General features: G+C 38.8%; 1 protein-coding gene across 4 annotated transcripts in view; it reads left to right on the top strand.

Annotated features, from left to right (window-relative positions):
* The window catches only part of zfyve26 (zinc finger, FYVE domain containing 26), a 69,952-nt gene extending 46,814 nt beyond the window's left edge, over window positions 1-23,138 (top strand). For 3 of the 4 annotated variants that reach the window (XM_062041241.1, XM_062041239.1, XM_062041240.1), the window contains exons 30-43: window positions 1,312-1,340; window positions 4,440-4,573; window positions 4,656-4,876; window positions 6,914-7,061; window positions 7,146-7,355; window positions 11,452-11,667; window positions 11,737-11,934; window positions 13,560-13,640; window positions 16,841-16,968; window positions 17,056-17,191; window positions 19,701-19,760; window positions 19,823-20,005; window positions 20,085-20,135; window positions 21,820-23,137. In XM_062041241.1, coding sequence (XP_061897225.1) covers window positions 1,312-1,340; window positions 4,440-4,573; window positions 4,656-4,876; window positions 6,914-7,061; window positions 7,146-7,355; window positions 11,452-11,667; window positions 11,737-11,934; window positions 13,560-13,640; window positions 16,841-16,968; window positions 17,056-17,191; window positions 19,701-19,760; window positions 19,823-20,005; window positions 20,085-20,135; window positions 21,820-22,035 — 2,011 coding nt within the window. In that variant the 3' untranslated portion in view covers window positions 22,036-23,137. Of the gene's footprint in view, window positions 1-1,311; window positions 1,341-4,439; window positions 4,574-4,655; window positions 4,877-6,913; window positions 7,062-7,145; window positions 7,356-11,451; window positions 11,668-11,736; window positions 11,935-13,559; window positions 13,641-16,840; window positions 16,969-17,055; window positions 17,192-19,700; window positions 19,761-19,822; window positions 20,006-20,084; window positions 20,136-21,819 lie in introns of all 4 variants that reach the window. The other variant, XM_062041242.1, reaches the window with a different exon arrangement.
* The last annotated feature ends 1,428 nt before the right edge of the window (window positions 23,139-24,566 follow it).

The following is a 24,566-nucleotide window of genomic DNA, read 5'->3' as shown; positions in this document are numbered from 1 at the left end:
CTGCTCAAATGAAGGTCAGTTTTGTAGCTTCTGTATTGAGCTAAACTGTTTTCAGATGTGTGAACATGATTGCACAAGGGTTGAATAGACTGCAAAGGCAAGATACTCAACGTTCGAACTGGAAAATGTTGTTATTTTTTGCAAATGTTAGCTCATTTGGAATTTGATGCTTGCAACATGTTTCAAAAAAGCTGGCACAAGTGGCAAAAAGACTGAGAAAGTTGAGGAATGCTCATCAAACACTTATTTGGAACATCCCACAGGTGAACAGGCTAATTGTGAACAAGTGGGTGCCATGATCGTATATAAAAGCAGCTTCCATGAAATGTTCAGTCATTCACAAACAAGGGTGAGGCGAAGGTCACCACTTTGTGAACAAATGCGTGAGCAAATTGTCCAACAGTTTAAAAGAACAACATTTCTCAACCAGCTATTGCAAGGAATTTAGGGATTTCACCATCTAAGGTCTGTAATATCATCAAAAGGTTCAGAGGATCTGGAGAAATCACTGCACGTAACATTGAATGCCCGTGACCTTGGATCCCTCAGGCTGTACTGCATCAAAAACCGACATTAGTGTGTAAAGGATATCACCACGTGGGCTCAGGAACACTTCATAAAACCACTGTCAGTAACTACAGTTTGTCGCTACATCTATAAGTGCAAGTTAAAACTCTACTACGCAAAGCGAAAGCCATTTATCAACAACACCCAGAAACGCCGCCGGCTTCGCTGGGCCAGAGCTCATCTAAGATGGACTGATGCCAAGTGGAAAAGTGTTCTGTGGTCTGACGAGTCCACATTTCAAATTGTTTTTGGAAACTGGACGTCGTGTCCTCCGGACCAACGAGGAAAAGAACCATCCGCGCAAAGTGTAAAAGCCAGCATCTGTGATGGTATGGGGGTGTATTAGTGCCCAAGGCATGGGTAACTTACACATCTGTGAAGGCACCATTAATGCTGAAAGGTACATACAGGTTTTGGAGCAACATATGTTGTCATCCAGGCAACGTTACCATGGACGCCCCTGCTTATTTCAACAAGACAATGCCAAGCCACGTGTTACAACAGTGTGGCAAGTTTCTCAGTTCGAACATTAAATATCTTGTCTTTGCAGTTTATTCAACTGAATATAAGTTGAAAAGGATTGGCAAATCATTGTATTCAGTGCCAACCTCACTGGTTTTGGGTTTTGTGTATTAAAGTCCTTTTTTTTTTTAAATAAAAAAATTATACTTTACTCATTATCGTAATGAAATATAAAATATATTTTTTTATATTGATTTATGCTTTCTGTGTTCCTCTGTGCAGTTCTGATGAGGAGCTGGAACCAAGTGAAGGTAAACTAAGTCTTGGTGTTACATGTAGAGGGAGTAAAAAAATTGGAATGTATCAGGTTGAGTATCTTTTACATTTGAATCAATACCGGTGCCAAATCAATGTTTTTGAGATGGTGCCCGGTACTTAACTTTCATTAGACAAAAGCAGACTTGTTCATCCTTTAAGTGTATTTTTGCTTTATTTTGGCTATTTTTTTTTGTTTAAGGTTTTTTTTTTTCATGGTCAATTTTTAAAATCTAATTATCCTTTAATTTTTCAAAGGGCATAAAAACATTTAGGAGTCTTTCCTTCCTTTTTTTTTTTTTTACTTTTTACGCTCAAGTCTCTCAATCAGCTTCAGCCCTAAACAAAAACCCCAAACAGCTAATACTTTTTTTTTTTAACACTTTGAAGGCCTTTTGATCAAATGATGTCACAGTTTTCAATTACCGGTAGTATACATTTACATACCATTAGTAAATTTACGAATTCAAACCTGTGACATTATCTCATTATATGACCTTCAAAAAAGTACTTGTATAGTATTTGTGTTTGGGACTGAATTTTTGAGAAATTTGAGCAAAAAAAAGTACAAATGTCCCCCCAAAAATTACAGCCTTTAAAAATCTAAGGACTCTTATGTCCTGTTTAGATCTAAAGATACAGTGGAACCTCAATTTATGAACTTTGTTGGTTCTTGTCCGTGGTTCGTAAATCAAAAACGTTTGTGTTGTGAAGCAAAGTTCCCCATTAGTAACAATGGAAACATGAATAATTGGTTCCAGCTTTGACAAAAGTCCCTATTTTTGTCAAATAATGCACACTTTGAAGACCCTATAATGTATATATTAAACATAACAATGTCTTTATTATCAAAACGACAGCGAAACGTCTTCTTAGACAAACCAAACAGTACAGTTGTGGCCCTGAGAATACAATGTCCTGGATGAATGAGAACATTCATAGCCAAAAAGTTTACAATTATACACTACCGTTCAAAAGTTTGGGGTCACATTGAAATGTCCTTATTTTTGAAGGAAAAGCACTGTACTTTTCAATGAAGATAACTTTAAACTAGTCTTAACTTTAAAGAAATACACTCTATACATTGCTAATGTGGTAAATGACTATTCTAGCTGCAAATGTCTGGTTTTTGGTGCAATATCTACATAGGTGTATAGAGGCCCATTTCCAGAAACTATCACTCCAGTGTTCTAATGGTACAATGTGTTTGCTCATTGGCTCAGAAGGCTAATTGATGATTAGAAAACCCTTGTGCAATCATGTTCACACATCTGAAAACAGTTTAGCTCGTTACAGAAGCTACAAAACTGACCTTCCTTTGAGCAGATTGAGTTTCTGGAGCATCACCTTTGTGGGGTCAATTAAACGCTCAAAATGGCCAAAAAAAGATAACTTTCATCTGAAACTCGACAGTCTATTCTTGTTCTTAGAAATGAAGGCTATTCCACAAAATTGTTTGGGTGACCCCAAACTTTTGAACGGTAGTGTAGGGGTTCATAAATCAAGGTTCCACTGCACTGTAACTACAACTGAATGTCCCCAGTAGGTTAAAGAAATAGAAATCCAAATGTTGTTTAAAAAAACATGTATTTTTGTGTTATGGAATTTTGTGACATGAAAGTTGAACAAAATAGTGATTTAAATACTTGAATACCGTATTTTTCGGAGTATAAGTCGCTCCGGAGTATAAGTCGCACCGGCCGAAAATGCATAATAAAGAAGGAAAAAAACATATATAAGTCGCACTGGAGTATAAGTCGCATTTTTTGGGGAAATGTATTTGATAAAAGCCAACACCAAGAATAGACATTTGAAAGGCAATTTAAAATAAATAAAGAATAGTAAACAACAGGCTGAATAAGTGTACGTTATATGAGGCATAAATAACTAACTGAGAACGTGCCTGGTATGTTAACATAACATATTATGGTAAGAGTCATTCAAATAACTATAACATATAGAACATGCTATACGTTTACCAAACAATCTGTCACTCCTAATCGCTAAATCCCATGAAATCTTATACGTCTGCAGTGTTTCCCATAAACTGCCAAGATACGTGGCTATGGGCGTGGTCACCATGACATCATTGTGTAATTTGCATAATTTACTACAATGATATGATTTTCTCTAAAAAGGCTCAAAAAATGTATACTTACTAATTAATAATAACAGTTTTGTTTTAAACGTCCATCCATCCATCCATCCATCCATTTTACAATATAATTACAAAACTTTATGTACATATTTATATACGGATTTGAACAATAAGTTATTCACTGAAATATATTTATTAATTGTGGTTTTACAAAAAATATATCTTATAAAATATAAAAGCTAAAATGTCTCTTAAAGCTCTTCCCCTTTAATTAGTGCATACTAAATAATTTAACTTTAGCCTACTACAACCATATTATTTACCAGCAACATAAAGTGAGACAGAGGCAGAGGTGTCCTGCCACAGTCAGTAACAAATAAACAGAAAACAGTAGTGGTCAAATACAAATAAGGCAACAAGAGAAGTATCCTACCCTTCTCTTTTGTAAAGTAAATCTGAACAGCCTATATGGGCATCTACATCAACTATATGATTTGCCTGAGAAGCTGGACAGGACCAAAAAAAAAAAAAAATTATTTTTTTATTTGTGGCGGACGTAATTCTTTCGTGGCGGGCCGCCACAAATAAATGAATGTGTGGGAAACACTGCGTCTAGTCTCTTACGTGAATGAGCTAAATAATATTATTTGATATTTTACGGTAACGTGTTAATAATTTCACACATAAGTCGCTCCTGAGTATAAGTCGCACCCCCGGCCAAACTATGAAAAACACTGCGACTTATAGTCCGAAAAATACGGTAAAATCAATAAAATGATAACTAAGTAAGTAATTCAACAATGAGATATAAAATCCACAACAAGTTGTTATAATTATGGCAGTAAAATCAATAGCAAAGAAGAACAAGCTAAAAATGTGAAACACTGATTAGAAATGAAGAATAAAATAGTAAACATGATGCAGGGTTTGGATGCTTATTCCTATGATTGCACAACATTCTCACCTCATACATAATGTATATTCCCCCGTGCTGCAGCAGCGAGCCCCGCCATGACGGAAGACATTCTGGACGGCATGCTGCAGCTGCCTGAGGTGTCCCCGAGGCAGTTCCTGCTCTCGGCGGATGCAACGGAGAACCAGCTGTTGCGGAGCGAGTTCTACTACGAGCAGGTCGGGGATTCGAACATGGCCAGACAACAATAACAAATGCCTTTTTAGTTCACTCTTCGTTTTTTCCCTAAAAACTCCTAAGGCGCCCAGTGCACATCTCTGCGTGGCCATCTTGTCCCTGCACAGCGACCAGGCAGCATGTGGCCACCAGCTCATCGACCACTGCCGCTCGCTCTCCAGGAAGCTGACCAACCCGGAGGTGGACGCTTGCCTGCTGACGGACATAATGCGGCGGCTGCTCTTCAGCGCCAAGCTGATGTTCGTCAGAGTCGGACACAGCCACGACCTCGCCCTGTGCGACAGGTAACTCTCCTAAGACTTTGCTTGCAGCTTTTATGCTAATGAGCTGAGAAGCGCGATTGTGTACTTGATCCACTTGTGACATACACACTGTAATTGTGCACTTGTCCAATGTAATAGATGTATATATCACATATAACAACTAACATTAACCTCTTAAGGCCCAAGCTGTTTGGTTACATGCTTTTTTTTATTTCTCTTTGCTATTTGGGCTTTTTGGACCCTAATTAGAATAAAAACTAAGAATCATCTTTTGAAATGATGTACTTACACTGCAAAAACTAAAATCTAAGTAAGATTAAATATCTCAAATAAGGGTGATATTTGCTTATTTTCTGTCTGATAAGATCATTCTTCTCACTAAGCAGATTTTATGTTAGAGTATTGTACTTGTTTTAAGGGTTTTTTGGTCCTAAATGATCTCCGTAAGATATTACAGCTTGTAGCTGAGATTTTATGACCTATATTGATTAAAACATGCTTGAAACTAGAATATCAAAGCTGTGTCAACACTCACAAGTATAAAACTACTTTTTTAAAGTAATAATTTCTTTTTTTAAGCATGAAAAAAAAAAACATGACTTTGACACAATTTTGTCTCATAATTAAAACGGATGACAGCCAAATGGACTTTGCTGTTTTATTTTCAATGTAACAAGAGAAAATACGCACTCATATAGTAGTACAGTCGGCATAGTACAGTAAACTGACAGTTAATATTTAAACATTTAACATGTGACATTTCAAACTATTTTGAACAGAAATAGTTCATTCACATGAATTCTTCAAAATTACAATTAAACATTTTTTGGCCGGGGTGTATATATGCGCACTAATTGACTGAAAGAGCACGCACTTGGCGCGATGATGTCATGTTATCCATGGAAAAATGCATTTTTAGACAAAATTATTTGCCTGAGCGGCTAGGAGACCCTGAGAGTAACAAGCGGTTGCCTTTCCATTAAGAAAAAATAAACTAGTTTTTAGTATAAATTTGCTGGTTTCAAGAAATGTAATGCCGAGCGCATATCATTATGTCAAGATAATGGCACTAGCATTTACCTAATTTAGGAATATTTTTCAACATATTGAGCAAAAAGGTCTTTTTTTTTTTTTTCAAGAAAAGTGCACTTGTTATTAGTGCGAATATACTTATTTAAAGGTATTTTTGGGTTCATTGAAGTTAGCTAATTTTACTTGTTTTGGAAAGTCTTGACAAGCCAAATTTTCTTGTTCTATTGGCAGATAATTTTGCTTAGTTCAAATAAAAATACCCCTCATTTTTGTATTTTTTTCCTTGTTTTTGAACACTGACTTTTTGCAGTGTAGTCCATAAGTAACAAACGTGTACTTCATGTTTAGTGACATGATAATTCTTATTTTTACACTTTTTTCCCCCCCAAATTTCATTGTATGTTATACTCTTCTGACACCACCAGAAGGCAGTATAAGTGTCCACATAAGCGGCCATAAGACCCCAATTTAGTAGTGTACACAATTTTGGAAATAAGACCTAAAAGGTGCTGTCCACGCATGTGGCCACTAAGCCTTTAAATTAATTAAAGTCAAAGTTAAAGTACAAATGATTGTCACACACACACTAGGTGTGGCGAAAATGATTCTCTGCATTTGACCCATCACCCTTGATCACCCCCTGGGAGGTGAGGGGAGCAGTGAGCAGCAGCGGTGGCCGCGCCCGGGAATCATTTTTGGTGATTTAACCCCCAATTCCAACCCTTAATGCTGAGTGCCAAGCAGGGAGACAATGGGTCCCATTTTTTTAGTCTTTGGTATGACTCGGCCGGGGTTTGAACTCACAATTAAGGAGTAGACGTTAGCAACACTAGCATAGCTATGTGAGCTACATGCTAACATTACATTTTAACACCATGCTAGGTTAGCATACTTACTTAAGAAAATGATCAAAATGACAAATCCCACATTTATAACTGAATGACAGATCGCTTTAGGCATTATTTTAAGATGTGTAGTGAAGCCTGCGCTCTTTTAAGCGTTTCGACTTTTTTGTTTATTCTGCAGTTACATCAGCAAAGTAGACGTCCTGAAGATTTTAGTGGCGGCAAATTACAAGCATATTCCTTCCCTGGACGACATCCTGGAGACCTCGGCTGTGACGCGGCTTCGAAACCAGCTCTTGGAGGCGGAGCATTACCAGCTAGCAGTGGAGGTGAGTCAATAGTAAGAAGGTTAATATATATATATGAACGCATGTTAGGTTATAATGTGGCCCTATCATGTCCTCTTTTGGAAGGTGTCCACCAAGAGTGGTCTGGACCCCGGCGCTGTGTGGCAAGTCTGGGCCATGTCCTCGTTGAAGGCGGGCAACCTCACTGGGGCCCGGGGGAAGTTTGCCCGCTGCCTGAAGGCTCCCGTTGACCGGAACCAACTCAACCAGGGCCCTACCCTGCTCCAGGAGATTGTGAAACACCTGGAGACCAGCGTGAGACCTACACTGTCCAAGGTATTGATGGAACCAGATCTTTTACATATATCCATATTTAAGTGTTACTTCTTTTTAAACTGCTATAGTCATATTTTCATCAGCTAATGTTTCGTCTGGTACAAAGTGCTTGCATTCGAGTGTCCTTGATAAGAGAGTCAGAGCGTTGAATATTCTCTCTGTTGAGACTCCCATAAACATTCCTGAGATAAGGGCACAAAGCGGTGCTGGGCTGGCAGACAGCAGGTGGGGAGGAGGAAGGGGAAGAACACAGCACTTCCGTGGGTTTGAGGGTAGATCGATCTAGACTGGGCGAGGGAACGCTTGTGTACTGGATTTGGTCTCATGTTTGTCCTCTAAGCTTTGAGAATAAACCACAAAATACCAACTACTGCCTGGTGATGAATTTAACCTTCAGCTTATTGCCATAAAAAGAATTTGGGAGTGACCAGCACCTTAAAATCCCGAGGAGGAAGAGCTGTATACAGTATACATGCTCGTTCTGCGACTGCCATTTAAATAGACTGAAATGCTAGCATGTAGCTCACATTGTAGATTAACTACGATCAAAGTATTGGACAGGACGTCGGAAATGTGTAAATAAAGTTGTACTTTATAGAAGAAAAAAATGGGCATACAAAACGATCCTTTTATCTTGTTATCATCTGTCGTTCATTCATTCACCAGTAGGCTCGTAATGCTCAATCTCATCAACCACAATGCACCTGCTCCCGGTTTTTTTTAACATCCAGTTTGCCGCAATGAATTGTGGAACATGCAGTGTCTTAGTTAACCCTTTGTTAGGTCATGAAGTACAAAACAACTCAATTCAGTGTCAGTGTTTCTCAAATAATCAATATCAAATACATGTATAAATCAAATCAATTCCCTTTTAACTCTTTTTAACTGTAAATAATAATAGATTAATTTATCAGCAATTAAATCAAGTATGCAAATTATGAATGATCATCACACATGAACTATATAACCCATAAGTTACAGCACACATTGCTAACGTTTGTGTCCTCCTTGTCCCGATATTGATATCGGATATCAGCCCGCAAAAAAACAGTACCGGATGGCATCTAAACTTTCCGATGTGGGTGCTCCGATAAAAGTTAAACATGGTAGTCTAAAGGCTACTAGAAGCTAGCAGCTACACAGCAGCTAAGCACACAATAGCACTCAAACTAGACTTACGTAATAATTGTCCTTTATTCAACAATATTGCAACTTAAATCACATTTGTCAATATAAACAAGTATCAAGTAATTATAGTTGCATATTACTTAAACATGCAAAGTCTCCAAGGCGGAACCGTATTAAAAAGTATCCAGTAACAAACGTGTCCACATCGTTCAACTTTCTGCGTCATGAGCTTAACTTGGGGACGGCGTGGCGCCCCCCAAAAAAATACCATTACACTTCAACATGAAGGGTAACTGCACTTTTTTGACATTTTGTCTATTATTCACAATGTAACAAGAACACTTGTGTTTAAACATTCTAACTCGTAAATAAACACTAGCAAAAGTTGGCTAACAATGGAGCAAATGGTATATTCCGCCTATACAGCGCACTTAAAAACCTCCATTAACGTTTTATAAACATGCTGTAAGTATTTATGTAATATTTACATATTTTGCTCATTTTAAGCATTACGGCGTTGCATTAATTTCACAGACGCATCACAACGTTCGCTATTTCCTTCAACAATAATAACTACGACTAATCATAAGTAGCAGTGTTCTGAAAATTACTTTTAAAAAGTAATTAATTATAGTTACTTGTTACTAGGGATGTCCGATAATATCGGACTGCCGATAATTATCGGCCGATAAATGCTTTAAAATGTAATATCGGAAATTATTGGTATCGGTTTCATAATTATCGGTATCGGTTTCAAAATGTACAATTTATGACTTTTTAAAACGCCGCTGTGTACACGGACGTAGGGAGAAGTACAGAGCGCCAATAAACCTTAAAGGAACTTCCTTTGCGTCCCGGCTCAATCACATAATATCTACGGCTTTTCACAGTCACAAGTGAATGCAAGCCATACTTGGTCAACAGCCATACAGGTCACACTGAGGGTGGCCGTATAAACAACTTTAACACTGTTACAAATATGCGCCACACTGTGAACCCACACCAAACAAGAATGACAAACACATTTCGGGAGAACATCCGCACCATAACACAACATAAACACAACACAACAAATACCCAGAGCCCCTTGCAGCACTAACTCTTCCGGGACGCTACAATATACACCCCCGCTGTCCCCTAAACACCTCAACCCTGCCCACCTCAACCTCCTCATGCTCTCTCAGGGAGAGCATGTCCCAAATTTTAAGCTGCTGTTTTGAGACATGTTAAAAAAATTAATGCACTTTGTGACTTCAATAATAAATATGGCAGTGCCATGTTGGCATTTTTTTTCCATAACTTGAGTTGATTTATTTTGGAAAACCTTGTTACATTGTTTAATGCATCCAGTGGGGCATCACAACAAAATTAGGCATAATAATGTGTTAATTCCACAACTGTATATATCGGTATCGGTAATTAAGAGTTGGACAATATCGGAATATCGGTAAAAAAGCCATTATCGGACACTTCTACTTGTTACTTTACCAAAAAAGTAATTAAATTACTAACGGAATTAATCTTCAATAAATGTAATTAATTAGTAATTAATACATTACTTTAAAAAAAAAAAAAAACGTCAAATATCTGGCATTTTAAATTTTCCTGAGGGAACTCTCCTGAAGGAATCAATAAAGTACTATCTATCTATCTATATGCAGTTGAGAGACGTTTCATATGGTAGCACAGTATGTGTGCTTTTAAAAGGCGGGGCCTGTTGCCTAGTGCCATGTGATGTCTTTGAGAGCTGTGTTTGTTAGCTTTAAACAGTTAGCAGCGGCAGTTTGTCGGCTCTGACGCCAGCTCTTTTAAATCAATTACGGGATTGTGTTTGTTCTGGTTAATAAAGAGATTGAATGTGCTTTGATGGCTTTCATATCTTCTTGTCAACAAACGGTGTATTGTTTGGATGGCAAGTTTGTCACTTCAATCATTGATTTGTCGTTCATTATTCCCATTGTGTACGTGTAGCTATTCTTACAAATTTATTTTGCATAATGAATCATTTGTGTAAATTTGATGGATATGTACTAGCCCAGACAATATTGCTTATAGATAAGATATGGATAAATTAAACTGTAAATAAAGAGTTAAGAGGCATGCCTGATGAACCAAAGCCCTGATTCTTCTGATGATACCAAGAGATCTTGACACTTAATTGGTCACTGAACCTATGTTTGACTAATTACACTTAATCAAATTATTTTCTAACCTTCCACACTACAAAATAATACAAGAATGTATGATTTCTGCTGATATTGTACCAGATCAGTAACGGTATCAGACAATACTTAAGGCTCCGATATCGGATTAGAAGTGAAAAATTTGGGTCCCCCCTAGTTAAGTTGTTGTATGTGATAAATTACATTTATTACCATACTTGCCAACCTTGAGACCTTCGAATTCGGGAGATTGGAGGTGGGCGGGGTTTGGTGGTAGCGGGGGTGTATATTGTAGCCCGGAAGAGTTAGGGATGCAAGGGATTCTGGGTATTTGTTCTGTTGTGTTTATGTTGTGTTACGGAAATGTGTTTGTCATTCTTGTTTGGTCTGGGTTCACAGTGTGGCGCGCATATTTGTAACAGTGTTAAAGTTGTTTATACGGTCACCCTCAGTGTGACCTGTATGGTTGTTGATCAAGTATGCCTTGCAGTCACTTTCGTGTGTATGCAGAAGCCGCATACACGTGACTGGGCCGGCACGCTGTTTTGTATGGTGAAAAAGCGGACGCGTTGACAGGTTGTAGAGGACGCTAAAAATTCAGGAGTCTCCCAGAAAAATCGTGAGGGTTGGCAAGTATGTTTATTACACATATTGATTATGTGTTTGTAGCATTAAAGATACACACGCACAGTAGTGGTTACTAAAAGCAGTTTGTTTGTTTGTGGATCAATAAAGTTTGTCAAAGTCTTAAGTCTAAGTAACTGTCTACTATCCACTTTCATGTCCTGTCTGCATGTCCACTGCAGTCTTTTAGCGAGGACATCTTGGCCTCACTGTATGAGCTGGAGGAGGCTCTTACTGAGCGCGGCCCTGCGGAGCGAGCGGACTCCCAGAACCAGCGGAGCGTCCTCCATCAGGAGTGCCTGTACTACCTGAACACATACGGCACTCTCTTGGCGCGCGTCAGCTTCTACATGCGCCATGACAGCATGACCGAAGCGCTCTCGTTACTCCTCAACAAGGTCATCTTTTTATGGGCTCACCAACCAGACACCATGCTTTTCCTGTGTATTCATCTCTCGCTCTCTCAGGACTCCCCCGAGGACGTGTTCCTGGAGGGCGTGCTACAGCCCACTCTGGAGAGAGGACGCTTGGGGACGTTGCAGGACATCCTGGAAAAACTGGACCCCGGTCTGGAAAGCTGCAGCCGCTACCTCATCGCCTCCTGCCAGTTCTTGCAGCGGCGAAGCTACTTCCACACGCTCTACCAGCTGCAGCAGTTCATGATGGTTATTGTCTTATCGTTTGAGGGGTTTTAATAGAGGTGCACAACAAAATCGATTCACATCTGAATCGCGATTCTTATTCATCCCAATTCTAAATACATTCATAATTTCCAAAAATTGTTTAAAAATGTATACCGGTGTGTATATATATACATATATAGTCAAAGTTTCTGTGGTTTATCCGGTATACAGTGCTCAATACCGGGGTAGAGCGGAATATACGTTAGGTCAGGAAAAAACACAGAGGCTATTTCATCCCTACAAGGCTGTTCCGCAGGTTTCCCTGCTCTTCAGGGGAAAATCCTGGAGGAAAATCCCCTGAAGAGCAGGGAAACCCGCAAAACAGGCTTGTAGGGATGAAATAGCCTCTGTGTTTTTTCCTGACTTAATGTATATATATTATTATTAGGGATGTCCGATAATATCGGCTGATAAATGCTTTAAAATGTAATATCAGAAATTATCGGTATCGGTTTCTAAATTATCGGTATCGGTTTCAACAAGTAAAATGTATGACTTTTTAAAACGCCACTGTGTAGAAGTACAGAGCGCCAATAAACCTTAAAGGCACTGCCTTTGCGTGCCGGCCCAGTCAAATAATATCTACGGCTTTTCACACACTCACAAGTGAATGCAATGCATACTTGATCAACAGGCATACAGGTCACACTGAGGGTATCCGTATAAACAACTTTAACACTGTTACAAATATGCGCCACACTGTGAACCCACACCAAACAAGAATGACAAACACATTTCGGGAGAACATCCAAACTGTAACACAACATAAACACAACAGAACAAATACCCAGAACCCCTTGCAGCACTAACTCTTCCGGGACGTTACAATATACACCCCCCGCTACCCCACCCCCTCAACCCCACCCACCGTAACCTCCTAATGCTCTATCAGGGAGAGCATGTCCCAAAGTCCAAGCTGCTGTTTTGAGGCATGTTTGTGACTTCAATAATAAATATGGCAGTGCCATGTTGGCACTTTTTTCCATAAGTTGAGTTGAAGTTGTTCTCTTATTTTGGAAGACCTTGTTACATTGTTTAATGCTTTCAGCGGGGCATCACAACAAAATTAGGCATAATAATGTGTTAATTCCTTGACTGTATATATCGGTATCGGTTGATATCGGTATCGGTAATTAAGAGTTGGACAATATCAGAATATCGGATATCGGCAAAAAAGCCATTATCGGACATTTCTAATTTTTTTTTTTTTTTTTAGTAGGGTAAAACTAATCAGGCTCAAAAAAGATACAGATATATAGATTTTTGGCTAAAAATAATTTGTATTATGTATATATATATATAAAAAAACAACAACAAAAAAACATTTTTAAACAGACGTTTTTAGGCCACTTTTTGCAACCAGAAAAGGCTTTTCTAACCTGTAACTTGTTTCGAAGAGGTTTAATTATAATTATTATACCAAATATTACATTATGACAATCTCTTTGAATCAAGAATCGTGTTGAATCGAGAATCAATTCTGAATCGAATCGTCACCCCAGGAATCAGAATCCGATCAGGATGTTAGGTGCCCATCGATTCACACTCCTAGTTTTTAAATGTTAGTAATCCGTTGATAACATGTGGGGTTATGTTCTTGTGGACAGGATCATGTGCGTGCGGCTATGACCTGCATACGGTTCTTCACACATGGAGCCACTTCTTACCAGCAGTTGGGGGACCAACAGGTACACACACAGCATATTCATATAATAATAATAGGGCTCTTGAACGATTATAATATTTAATGGCAATGAATAGCAGTTTGTTCATAGTAAACTCAAAATTAATCACGATTAATCGCAGACAAGTATAATTTTTCATAATTCATAAGTGTACCTCAGACAGATCATTTTCAAGATTCTATTACTATGACCAGACAATCAGTTTTCTTCATTGAAATGTTTTTTTTAAACGTTATCCTTTTTAAAACAGCTCAACACAAAAAGGACATAAACAGATTTGAATGACAATAAAAAAATTACCTGCAGTGCGTTAAATTTTTATTTTTATTTTGTAGGAATACTGCTGTAGGATAACTTGCATTTAGAGGAAGAGCTACACCATGTGAAGATACCATTTTCACACATTTTTAACAAAAAAATGTGGATTGTTATGGTCATAGTTTGATTGTCAAAGACGTTTGGTAAAGTAATATGTGATATTTTGACTTGAATAAATGCTTCTGATATTCTGTGCATTACATGTTGCACAGTTAATGGCTTTCACGTATCTGCATGACAATGTCTTAACCTTCTCTATTATCCAGAAATTATATTCAGCTTGCTTAACTTTCTCCAATTGCGGCTTATCAATCAGAACAGGTTATAAAAGAATATACGCAATCTGCCAGAAAACACTTATTCATGTAGAAATATCACAGTTTACATTACAATACATCTTTGACAAAGCCACATTTCCAGAAAGCTTGGGGGCCCTATTTTTGTGTCTTGTTTTGTATATTCCGGAGAACCAGCGTTCTCTACAATAGACGTTTGATTTTGTTAGATATATTTTGTCAGCAATACAGGTAGCGCTCTGCGGTTTTTAAAGACCTTCTGCAAAAAAGCTAGTCAAAGATTATCTTCATGACAGTCTTCTAGGATTTTAAGATTTGTTTTTAACTTAACATGCAGGCCGCCAGTAGAGGACAACGGGAGGATCTAAAATTAAACCTTGAAGCAACCCCTTAGCTGTAATTAAATAGGTTGGACAAATGATTACTTGCTACATCTGAAGTAAACAAACCACGGCAACGCCTTAGTTATATAAACCACATCACAAACAATGTGTTACTGTCAAAAAGGAGAGGACTTAAAGGGCCTTGAGGAACGCCTCAGTTTAGTCAAACACAAGTTTGGACCTCAGTTTGCTAGCAAGGTGAAAAGGTCAACATAAGGATCTGCCAATGTGTTTACAGTGGTTCAAGTTCCTCTATACAACAGGAGCATTGTTCCCTCTAATTGTTCGTGTCTGAGCAAACACAAAAACTCCCTGAGCATTCAGTGGAGCACATGTGAGCAACATCACACGTGGCAATACCAGCAGCACACCTCTCTCGAACCAATCTTTTATAATAACACTCAAATGAGAGGAGTCATTTTCATGAGATTATTTTGTAATATTAGTGATTTGGCCCACTTGTAATGAAAATAAAAGAAATCTTGTTTTTCATAAGCTATGGATTAGTATTGTACAATATGTCTGGGTGGGGGTCCTGCTTTGGAAATCATTTGTACCCCTTTCAGAGATCACATTTAGTTCCCCTTAAACATCCTCATGTTGCACAATGAAATGTAAGCATAGGATGAAGTGTGCATTCCTGTAATAGTAACAGCGTTCCATGATTAATATCAATAAATTAACATGAATAATAAATGACAGTAGAATAAGCACACGTATGACTGAGGAGTCATAGTGTAACTTTGTGTGGTGTTTGAGTTGTCCGACTTTTTGTGTGGCCATAAACGCACCAGTGGCTTAGTGGTATGCGTGTTGGTGACAGACGACAAGTTGGTTTTGGCCTGGTTTGTACGGCAGAAAATGACTAGTTTTTCGAGATAGAAGTTTTTTACTCATGTTTTTGGTGTGGTTATGGCCAAATATAAACAGTTTTGCTCAATAAAGTGATCGATATAATTCCTGTCCTCGAAGCATCTCGATAGACGTTACAATAATTGAACGGTGTTCAATTGAACGGTGTTGACGAACACCGTTAGGGCCGCTTGTTGTCACTGTCACTCAGAGTTGCATTGCAAAATTACACAGAATAAATGTGTTTATTTTGTTTAGAATTCAGATGGGATTTGATTTGGTGCGCGGCATATATTTGCTGTGCGCAGAGGACGCTTGGAGCAGTGCGCAATTGCGCAGGCGCGCACCTTAGAGGGAACGTTGAACAGGAGCACTCTTGTGTTTTTAGGAATTTGCTGCAAAAATATTTGTCTCCCAAGTTTTGAACGAACTTGGGGGCCGGTAAAGGGTCATTCGCGGACCGGATTTAGCCCCCATGCCGCCAGTTATATTGCCCTGCGCTACGGAATGGGCCGCAGATCAAAAAGGAATAAAAGACAATAGCGCCGTTGAAGGAACTTATAATTATCATGTAAAATAACTCTGACAGTAGAATAAGCACACGTATGACTGAGGAGTCATAGTGTAACTTTGTGTGGTGTTTGAGTTGTCCGACTTTTTGTGTGGCCATAAACGCACCAGTTGCTTAGTGGTATGCGTGTTGGTGACAGATGACAAGTTGTTTTTGGCCTGGTTTGTACGGCAGAAAATGACTAGTTTTTCGAGATAGAAGTTTTTTACTCATGTTTTTGGTGTGGTTATGGCCAAATATAAACAGTTTTGCTCAATAAAGTGATCGATATAATTCCTGTCCTCGAAGCATCTCGATAGACGTTACAATAATTGAACGGTGTTCAATTAAACGGTGTTGACGAACACCGTTAGGGCCGCTTGTTGTCACTGTCACTCAGAGTTGCATTGCAAAATTACACAGAATAAATGTGTTTATTTTGTTTAGAATTCAGATGGGATTTGATTTGGTGCGCGGCATACATTTGCTGTGCGCAGAGGACGCTTGGAGCAGTGCGCAATTGCGCAGGCGCGCACCTTAGAGGGAACGTTGAACAGGAGCACTCTTGTGTTTTTAGGAATTTGCTGCAAAAATATTTGTCTCCCAAGTTTTGAACGAACTAAGGGGTCATTCGTGGATCGGATTTAGACCCCATGCCGCCAGTTAAATTGCCCTGCGCTACGGAATGGGCCGCAGGTCAAAAAGGAGTAAAAAACAATAGCGCCTTTGAAGGAACTTATAATTATCATGTAAAATAACTCTGACGGCTATAAAAAATAATAATGATAACTGTCATGCGTGCAGCGCTGGTTGGTGCGAGCCAAAGAGCACCTGAGGACGTACTTGCAGGAGCAGCAATGTCGCGGCGGCGGCAGGAGGAAGTCTCAGGCGGGCTCGTTCAGGAAGATGATGTCATCGGGCGACGTCACCAGGTCATGCAGTTCCATGTTTTTCTCCTCTACCTTTCATCGTGTCCGCCGCTCTTGTTGTGTGACGTCCTCCTTCCGCGTCGTCACCAGACACATGAACACCATCGAGCTGCAGCTGGAGGTCACCCGCTTCCTGCACCGATGCGAGGCGGCGTCTCCCGCTGGATCCGGTCCCCTTCCCACCTTGTTTGGAGGAAACCCCATGAAGGCAGAGGTGGCCTGCAAGGTGAGACGCTGCGTTTCTAATGTCAGACGTGACCGCCCCTCATACAAAACCAGTGAAGTTGGCACGTTGTCTAAATGGTAAGTAAAAACAGAATACAATGATTTGCAAATCCTTTTCAGCCTATATTCAATTGAATAGACTGCAAAGACAAGCTACTTAAAGTTCGAACTGGGAAACTTAATTTTTTTTTGCAAATATTAGCTCATTTGGAATTTAATGCCTGCAACATGTTTCAAAGAAGCTGGCACAAGTGGCAAAAAGACTGAGAAAGTTGGGGAACGCTCATCAAACACTTTTTTGGAACATCCCACAGGTGAACAGGCTAATTGGGAACAGGTGGGTGCCATGATTGGGTATAAAAGCAGCTTCCATGACATGCTCAGTCATTCACAAACAAGGATGGGGCGAGGGTCACCACTTTGTGAACAAATGCGTGAGCAAATTGTCCAACAGTTTAAGAACAGCATTTCTTAACGAGCTATTGCAAGGAATTTAGGGATTTCACCATCTACGGTCTGTAATATCATCAAAGGGTTCAGAGAATCTGGAGAAATCACTGCACGTAAGCAGCTAAGCCCGTGAACGTCGATCCCTCAGGCGGTACTGCATCAAAAACTGACATCAGTGTGTAAAGGATATCACCACATGGGCTCAGGAACACTTCAGAAAACCACTGTCAGTAACTTAGTTTGTCGCTACATCTGTAAGTGCAAGTTAAAACTCTACTATGCAAAGCCAAAGCCATTTATCAACAACACCCAGAAACGCCGCCGGCTTCACTGGGCCCGAGTTCCTCCAAGATGGACTGATGCAAAGTGTAAAAGTGTTCTGTGGTCTGACGAGTCCACATTTCAAATTGTTTTTGGAAACTGTGGACGTCGTGTCCTCCGGAACAAAGAGGAAAAGAACCATCCGGATTGTTATAGGCGCAAAGTTCAAAAGCTGTGATGGTATGGGGGTGCATTAGTGCCCAAGGCATGGGTAACTTACACATCTGTGAAGGCACCTCCACCCCAGATCCCACCTCACTCCAACCCACTTCTCCAAAGTGGGCTGGCTCAAGGTGGAGGACAGAGTTAAACAACTTGCACTGAGCCTAGTCTATAAAATCCACTACACCTCCCTGATACCGAAGTACATGTCAAACTACTTCCTTAACGTAAATGACCGCCATAACCACAACACCAGGAGGAGCTGCACTAACCACGTTAAACCCAGATTCCGAACTAACAAAGGTCTTAACTCATTCTCTTTCTATGCCACATCAATGTGGAAGGCGCTCCCAACAGGTATAAAAGAAAGGGCATCTCTATCCTCCTTCAAAACCGCAATAAAAGTTCACCTCCAGGCAGCTACAACCCTAAACTAACACCCTCCCCGGATTGCTAATAATCAAATGCAGATACTTTTTCTTATGCCTTCTGATCTCTCTCTCTCTCTCTCTCTCTCTCTCTCTCTCTCTCTCTCTCTCTCTCTCTCTCTCTCTCTATCTATCTATCTATGTCCACTACTTGCTGTCCATATCCTACACCCCCCCCCCACACACACACACCCCTGATTGTAAATAATGTAAATAATTCAATGTGATTATCTTGTGTGATGACTGTATTATGATGATAGTATATATCTGATAGTATATATCTGTATCATGAATCAATTTAAGTGGACCCTGACTTAAACAAGTTGAAAAACTTATTCGGGTGTTACCATTTAGTGGTCAATTGTACGGAATATGTACTTCACTGTGCAACCTACTAATAAAAGTCTCAATCAATCAATCAAAAACCATTAATGCTGAAAGGTACATACAGGTTTTGGAGCAACATACTGTATGTTGCCATCCAAGCAATGTCTTTTCCATGGACGCCCCTGCTTATTTCAGCAAGACAATGCCAAGCCACGTGTTACAACAGCGTGGCTTCATAATAAAAGAGTGTGGGTACTAGACTGGCCTGCCTGTAGTCCAGACCTGTCTCCCATTGAAAATGTGTGGCGCATTATGAAGCCTAAAATACCACAACGGAGACCCCCGGACTGTTGAACAACTTAAGCTGTCCATCAAGCAAGAATGGGAAAGAATTCCACCTGAAAAGCTTCAAAAATTGGTCTCCTCAGTTCCCAAACGTTTACTGGGTGTTGTTAAAAGGAAAGGCCATGTAACAATGTTGCAATGTGTTGCTGCCATTAAATTCTAAGTTAATGATTATTTGCAAAAAAAAATTACGTTTCTCAGTTTGAACATTAAATATCTTGTCTTTGCAGTATATTCAATTGAATATAAGTTGAAAAGGATTTACAAATCATTGTATTCTGTTTTTATTTACGAATTACACAACATGCCAACTTCCCTGGTTTTGGGTTTTGTATTATATTTTACTAAAAATAGGCTGAGGTTAGCTGATAACCAATTGCTGAAAATCAATGTGTTCTGTTTTCGTCATCAAAGGGAGGAGCTCATACGTAGATTGAGGAGCTCAAGTGTCAAGTAGATTGTGTTGTTTGATTGCAGGTGATGCTCGGCGGTAAAAACATCGAAGAAGGCTTCGGCATTGCATACCGAGTCATACAGGTGAGTACATCGAAGGAAGCCTTTTCCACCATTGCCGGGTCACCAAAATGTCCTCGGTGCAGGACTTCCAGCTGGAGGCCCAGGGCGTGTACGTGCGGGCCGGCCAACGCCTCGTCCGTCACAGGAAGTTCGGCGCCGTGCGGCAGCTGCTCAAGTGTGTCATCGAGTCCGGCATGGCCACCAAGAGCGACGGCGACGCGCTCATCCTCAGCTGCGTCGCCGTGGCGGGTAAAGAACCGGCGGACGTGAGTGACGGGGGGGGGGGTGTAGGTGCTGCTGTGCAAAGATGGTGACCCGCCCTCCTTGTTTGTTGTCTCCTTTTAGGCCAAAGAGTTGGAGAGTCTCATCCTGGAGACCAAGAGCCCAGAAAACAAGGTAAAATAGCGCTTTGGTCCCATTTGAGCACGAAAAACTTAGGCAATGAAATTACACTTCTGGGAAAAGTCTGGCTCAGGTGACAATTTTGTAAAAGTAACTTGTTTGTGGTTTTGTGGCTCGGTTGGTAGAGCGGCCGGGTTCCAGGTTCGATCCCCGCTTCTGCCATCCTAGTCCCTGCCATTGTGTCCTTGGGCAAGATACCTTACCCACCTGCTCCCAGTGCCACCCACACTGGTTTAAATGTAACTTAACGTAATGGCTTTCACTATGTAAAGCGCTTTGAGTTGCTAGAGAAAAGCGCTATGTAAATGTACTTCACTTCACTGGTTAAGATTTCATTTCTTTATTTATTATCGTTATAGTCGTATAAGATTTTTGTTGGGTTCCTTCCATGTTACAGCAGTAAAGGAAAAAAATTATGAATCGAGTTGTGAAATATTCAGATAGACAATATTTACACTATCATCAATTTATTTACACTATTATAAACTTCATATCATCACTGTATGCATTATTCTTATCCATTGTATTTCCATTATTATTATCATCATTATTTATATTATGATTATTTACATTATTATCTTAGTTAATATTATCATTATTTACAATTTATTATCATTTATATTATTAACATTATCATGTAATTAATTATAATAAAACATGTCAATTGTTTACATTATTGTCATTATCTACATTATTATTATTATCATTATTTACAATATTATATCATTTACATTATCATTATTTATCTAATTTTTACTTGCATTATTAGTTTAATTAACATTGGTATTTTAATTATTTACATTTGTCATTATTTACATGATCATTTTTTAATAGAACAATCATTATTTACATGATCATTTTTACTTTATTTTTGTCCTCATTAATAAGTAAATTTTTATGAATGTCATTAATAACATGTTTATTATTACAATTATTTTCATTATTATAATCATTATTTACATGTTCATTATTTATGCAATTATTTTCATTATTGTCACCATTATTTACATGATTATTATTATCAGTAATTTCACGTTTATTATTGGACTTGGACAAACTTTAATGATCCACAAGGGAAATTGTTCCACACAGTAGCTCAGTTACAAAGGATGGAAAGGGTAAGGATAGAAAGGATAATGCAGGTATAAAGTAGACACAAAATGTACCGTAATAGCAATATAACATATATGTAATATTTACATATTATATATACAGTATATAATATATAATATTATTATATAATATATACAATACATAACAAATCCCAATTACCATGTACAGCAAAAAAAGGGGAAGCATAAAATAGAGAGTAGATCCAGCAGAAAATACACATTATAAACACAAATAATTTGACAAATATTCAAATTATTATCATCATTATTGACATTATTATTACCATCATTATTTACATTATTCATATAATCAGTTGCATTACCGTCATTATTTACATAATGCATATAAAACCTTATAATGATAATTTTCCTCCATTCTCGGTAACGCGCCTTTTCCAGAAATGACTTCTGATTGGCTAAAACAAAAGGGACAATCGGTAGAAAATGGATGGATGAATACATTCAGGGCTTGTAGCGCCACCCGCTGCTTAGTGATGCACTCGCCATGCCGCCGATGCCTTTTGATGAGTGCACTAACAACCTTCCCGTCTTCCACCTGCGCTCAGATCAAGGCGTACCTGCAGTGCAACAAGCTGCGGCCGGCCTACCTGCTGGCGGTCAAACTGGAGGCGAGCCGGGCCGGTCCGCTGGTGCAGGACGTGCTGCGGGCGGCGGAGGGAGCGCAGGACTCGGTGATGCAGAACATCTGCCGCCAGTGGCTCCTGGAGCACCACAACAAGGCCGGCCCGCAGCGAGCGGCGCGGGCTAACAACGCCAGGTAACGACACGTCCACACACCTGGGGGGGACTCCCTGGCCAGGTGCCATTTTTAGACGGATCCAACTAAACCTACGCCTTTTTAAAACGCTAGACACAACAAAGGAGCCCTAAGAAGTCACGGAGACAACCTTTTTTTTTAAATTCCGTTACCATGACGACCGCAATGATGCAGGTGCTTACTCTACCTCGGCTAAAAGGGAACGTAGCTTAGCCCACAAGTCATGTGATACTCCCTCCACACCACACTCGTCCGAGAATGTTCCCTCAGGTGTTCACAAAAAAATTGGTGATTGCGTACTTACTGCTTGCTCAACTCAATGACTCCTTTAAAAATCATGCTGGAGATATTTTTAATCATCTTCAAAATCCTATAATAATCATATTTACTCATTTTAAACTACATTTTACTCCTTGGACACAACACAAAAAACAACAAAAAAGGGACTTTTTTTTTTTTTTTTTTTTTTGTATGCTGAAGCTGCCTTCTCACAGATGTTCGCCTCAGAGCGACCATGTGACAAAAAAAAAAGCCACTTGAAGACTTTTGAGACACATTTCAAGTCCTCACCACCGCACTTTACTGTCTGAGTTACTAAAAAAAAAAAAACAGATATCGTCATCTTCCTTGGAGGAATTTGTACAATTGATTAAATGATGCAATCATATGTTTTTTTTAATAGATTTCTCACAGTTTAATAATTAAAGTGAAATAATAAAAATGATGACACATCACTTATTGGCTGATTGACTTCATTTTTTGCATGACCGGCCACAATATGAGGCACATAAAGGCGGACTTGCTGCTAGCATCTCAAGTTAGCGAGCTAGCAGCAAGTACAGAAACACACAATTTTTAAAGGTTCATACCTGAAATGGTAGCATACATTGTTAGCGTGCTAACATTAGCACGCTAACTAAAAATTAGAAGAATAGACACAGTTACTTGATGCTATCTGGCTAACATGTTAACATAGTTAACTGTTAGCATGCTAACAATAATACATTTTGCAGATATACACCTCAAAGTCATATATTTTGGTACTTGACCCATGCTGTTTGCGTTTTAATTTTAGCACGCTAACTTTAGAAGACTTAGCAAAGTAACAGTATAGCAGCATATTGCTAGATAGTTTTTAATGTTGTAAATTTGATGTTTTATGTGTTGTTTACTGTTTTTAATGTAACCTTGCTGCTGCCCTCTTGGCCAGGTCTCCCCTGGAAAAGAGATCTTTGATCTCAATGGGATTTTACCTGGTTAAATAAAGGCTAAAAAAAATATATATATATATATATATATATATGTATATATATATATATATACACACCGTATTTTTCGGAGTATAAGTCGCTCCGGAGTATAAATCGCACCGGCCGAAAATGCATAATAAAGAAGGAAAAAAACATATGTAAGTCACACTGGAGTATAAATCGCAATTTTTGGGGAAATGTATTTGATAAAACCCAACACCAAGAATAGACATTTGAAAGGCAATTTAAAATAAATAAAGAATAGTGAACAACAGGCTGAATAAGTGTACGTTATATGAGGCATAACCAACTGAGAACGTGCCTGGTATGTTAACGTAACATATTATGGTAAGAGTCATTCAAATAACTATAACATATAGAACATGCTATACGTTTACCAAACAATCTGTCACTCCTAATCGCTAAATCCCATGAAATCTTATACGTCTAGTCTCTTACGTGAATGAGCTAAATAATATTATTTGATATTTTACGGTAATGTGTTAATAATTTCATACATAAGTCGCTCCTGAGTATAAGTCGCAAACTATGAAAAAAACTGCGACTTATAGTCCGAAAAATACGGTGTATATATATATATCAAAATCCGGAATTATATTAGCATGCTACCATTTTAGCTAATTTTGCAGATATACATACACCTTACAGTCATATAGTTTGGTACTTGACGCACCTTAAATGTTACAATTTCTAACATTAGCATTTTTTTTAGCATGCTAGTTTTTTTTTCAGCCCATTTTAGCAGGTATACACCAAATTTTAGACTTCGGGTACTACATTTTGTGCCGTCTCATCATGTGTGCTAGTATGTCAATAAAGTTCTTTGAATCCTTGAAGAGTCATTTGTTTTGTTATTTGCAATATCCGCTATCGAACTAATATGTTAATGTTAATCTACAGATAGCATGTTAAAATTAGCGTGTTAGCTTTTTAGCCAATTGAACGGATATACACCTCGAACATTAGCATGCTAATATGAGAAACTCAGCAAAGTAACAGTATAGCAGCATACACCAAAATCCAAAATATTAGTATTAATATTTGCACGATACCTTTTTAGCTAATTTTGCAGTTATACAACTCAGTCATATGGTTTGGTACTTGACATATTTTAAATGTTACCATTCTAGCATTAGCATTTTAGCATGCTAGGTGTTTTTAGCCCATTTTGCAGGTACACACTTAATTTGGGATCAGGTACTACATTTCTTGCCATCTCATGTGTCTTGTGTGTACTAGTTTGACAGTAAATGTATGTGTATAC

This window comes from Entelurus aequoreus, linkage group LG03 (genome assembly GCF_033978785.1).
Source record: "Entelurus aequoreus isolate RoL-2023_Sb linkage group LG03, RoL_Eaeq_v1.1, whole genome shotgun sequence".
Lineage (NCBI taxonomy): Eukaryota > Metazoa > Chordata > Actinopteri > Syngnathiformes > Syngnathidae > Entelurus > Entelurus aequoreus.
This window is presented reverse-complemented; position numbering and strand designations above follow the sequence as displayed.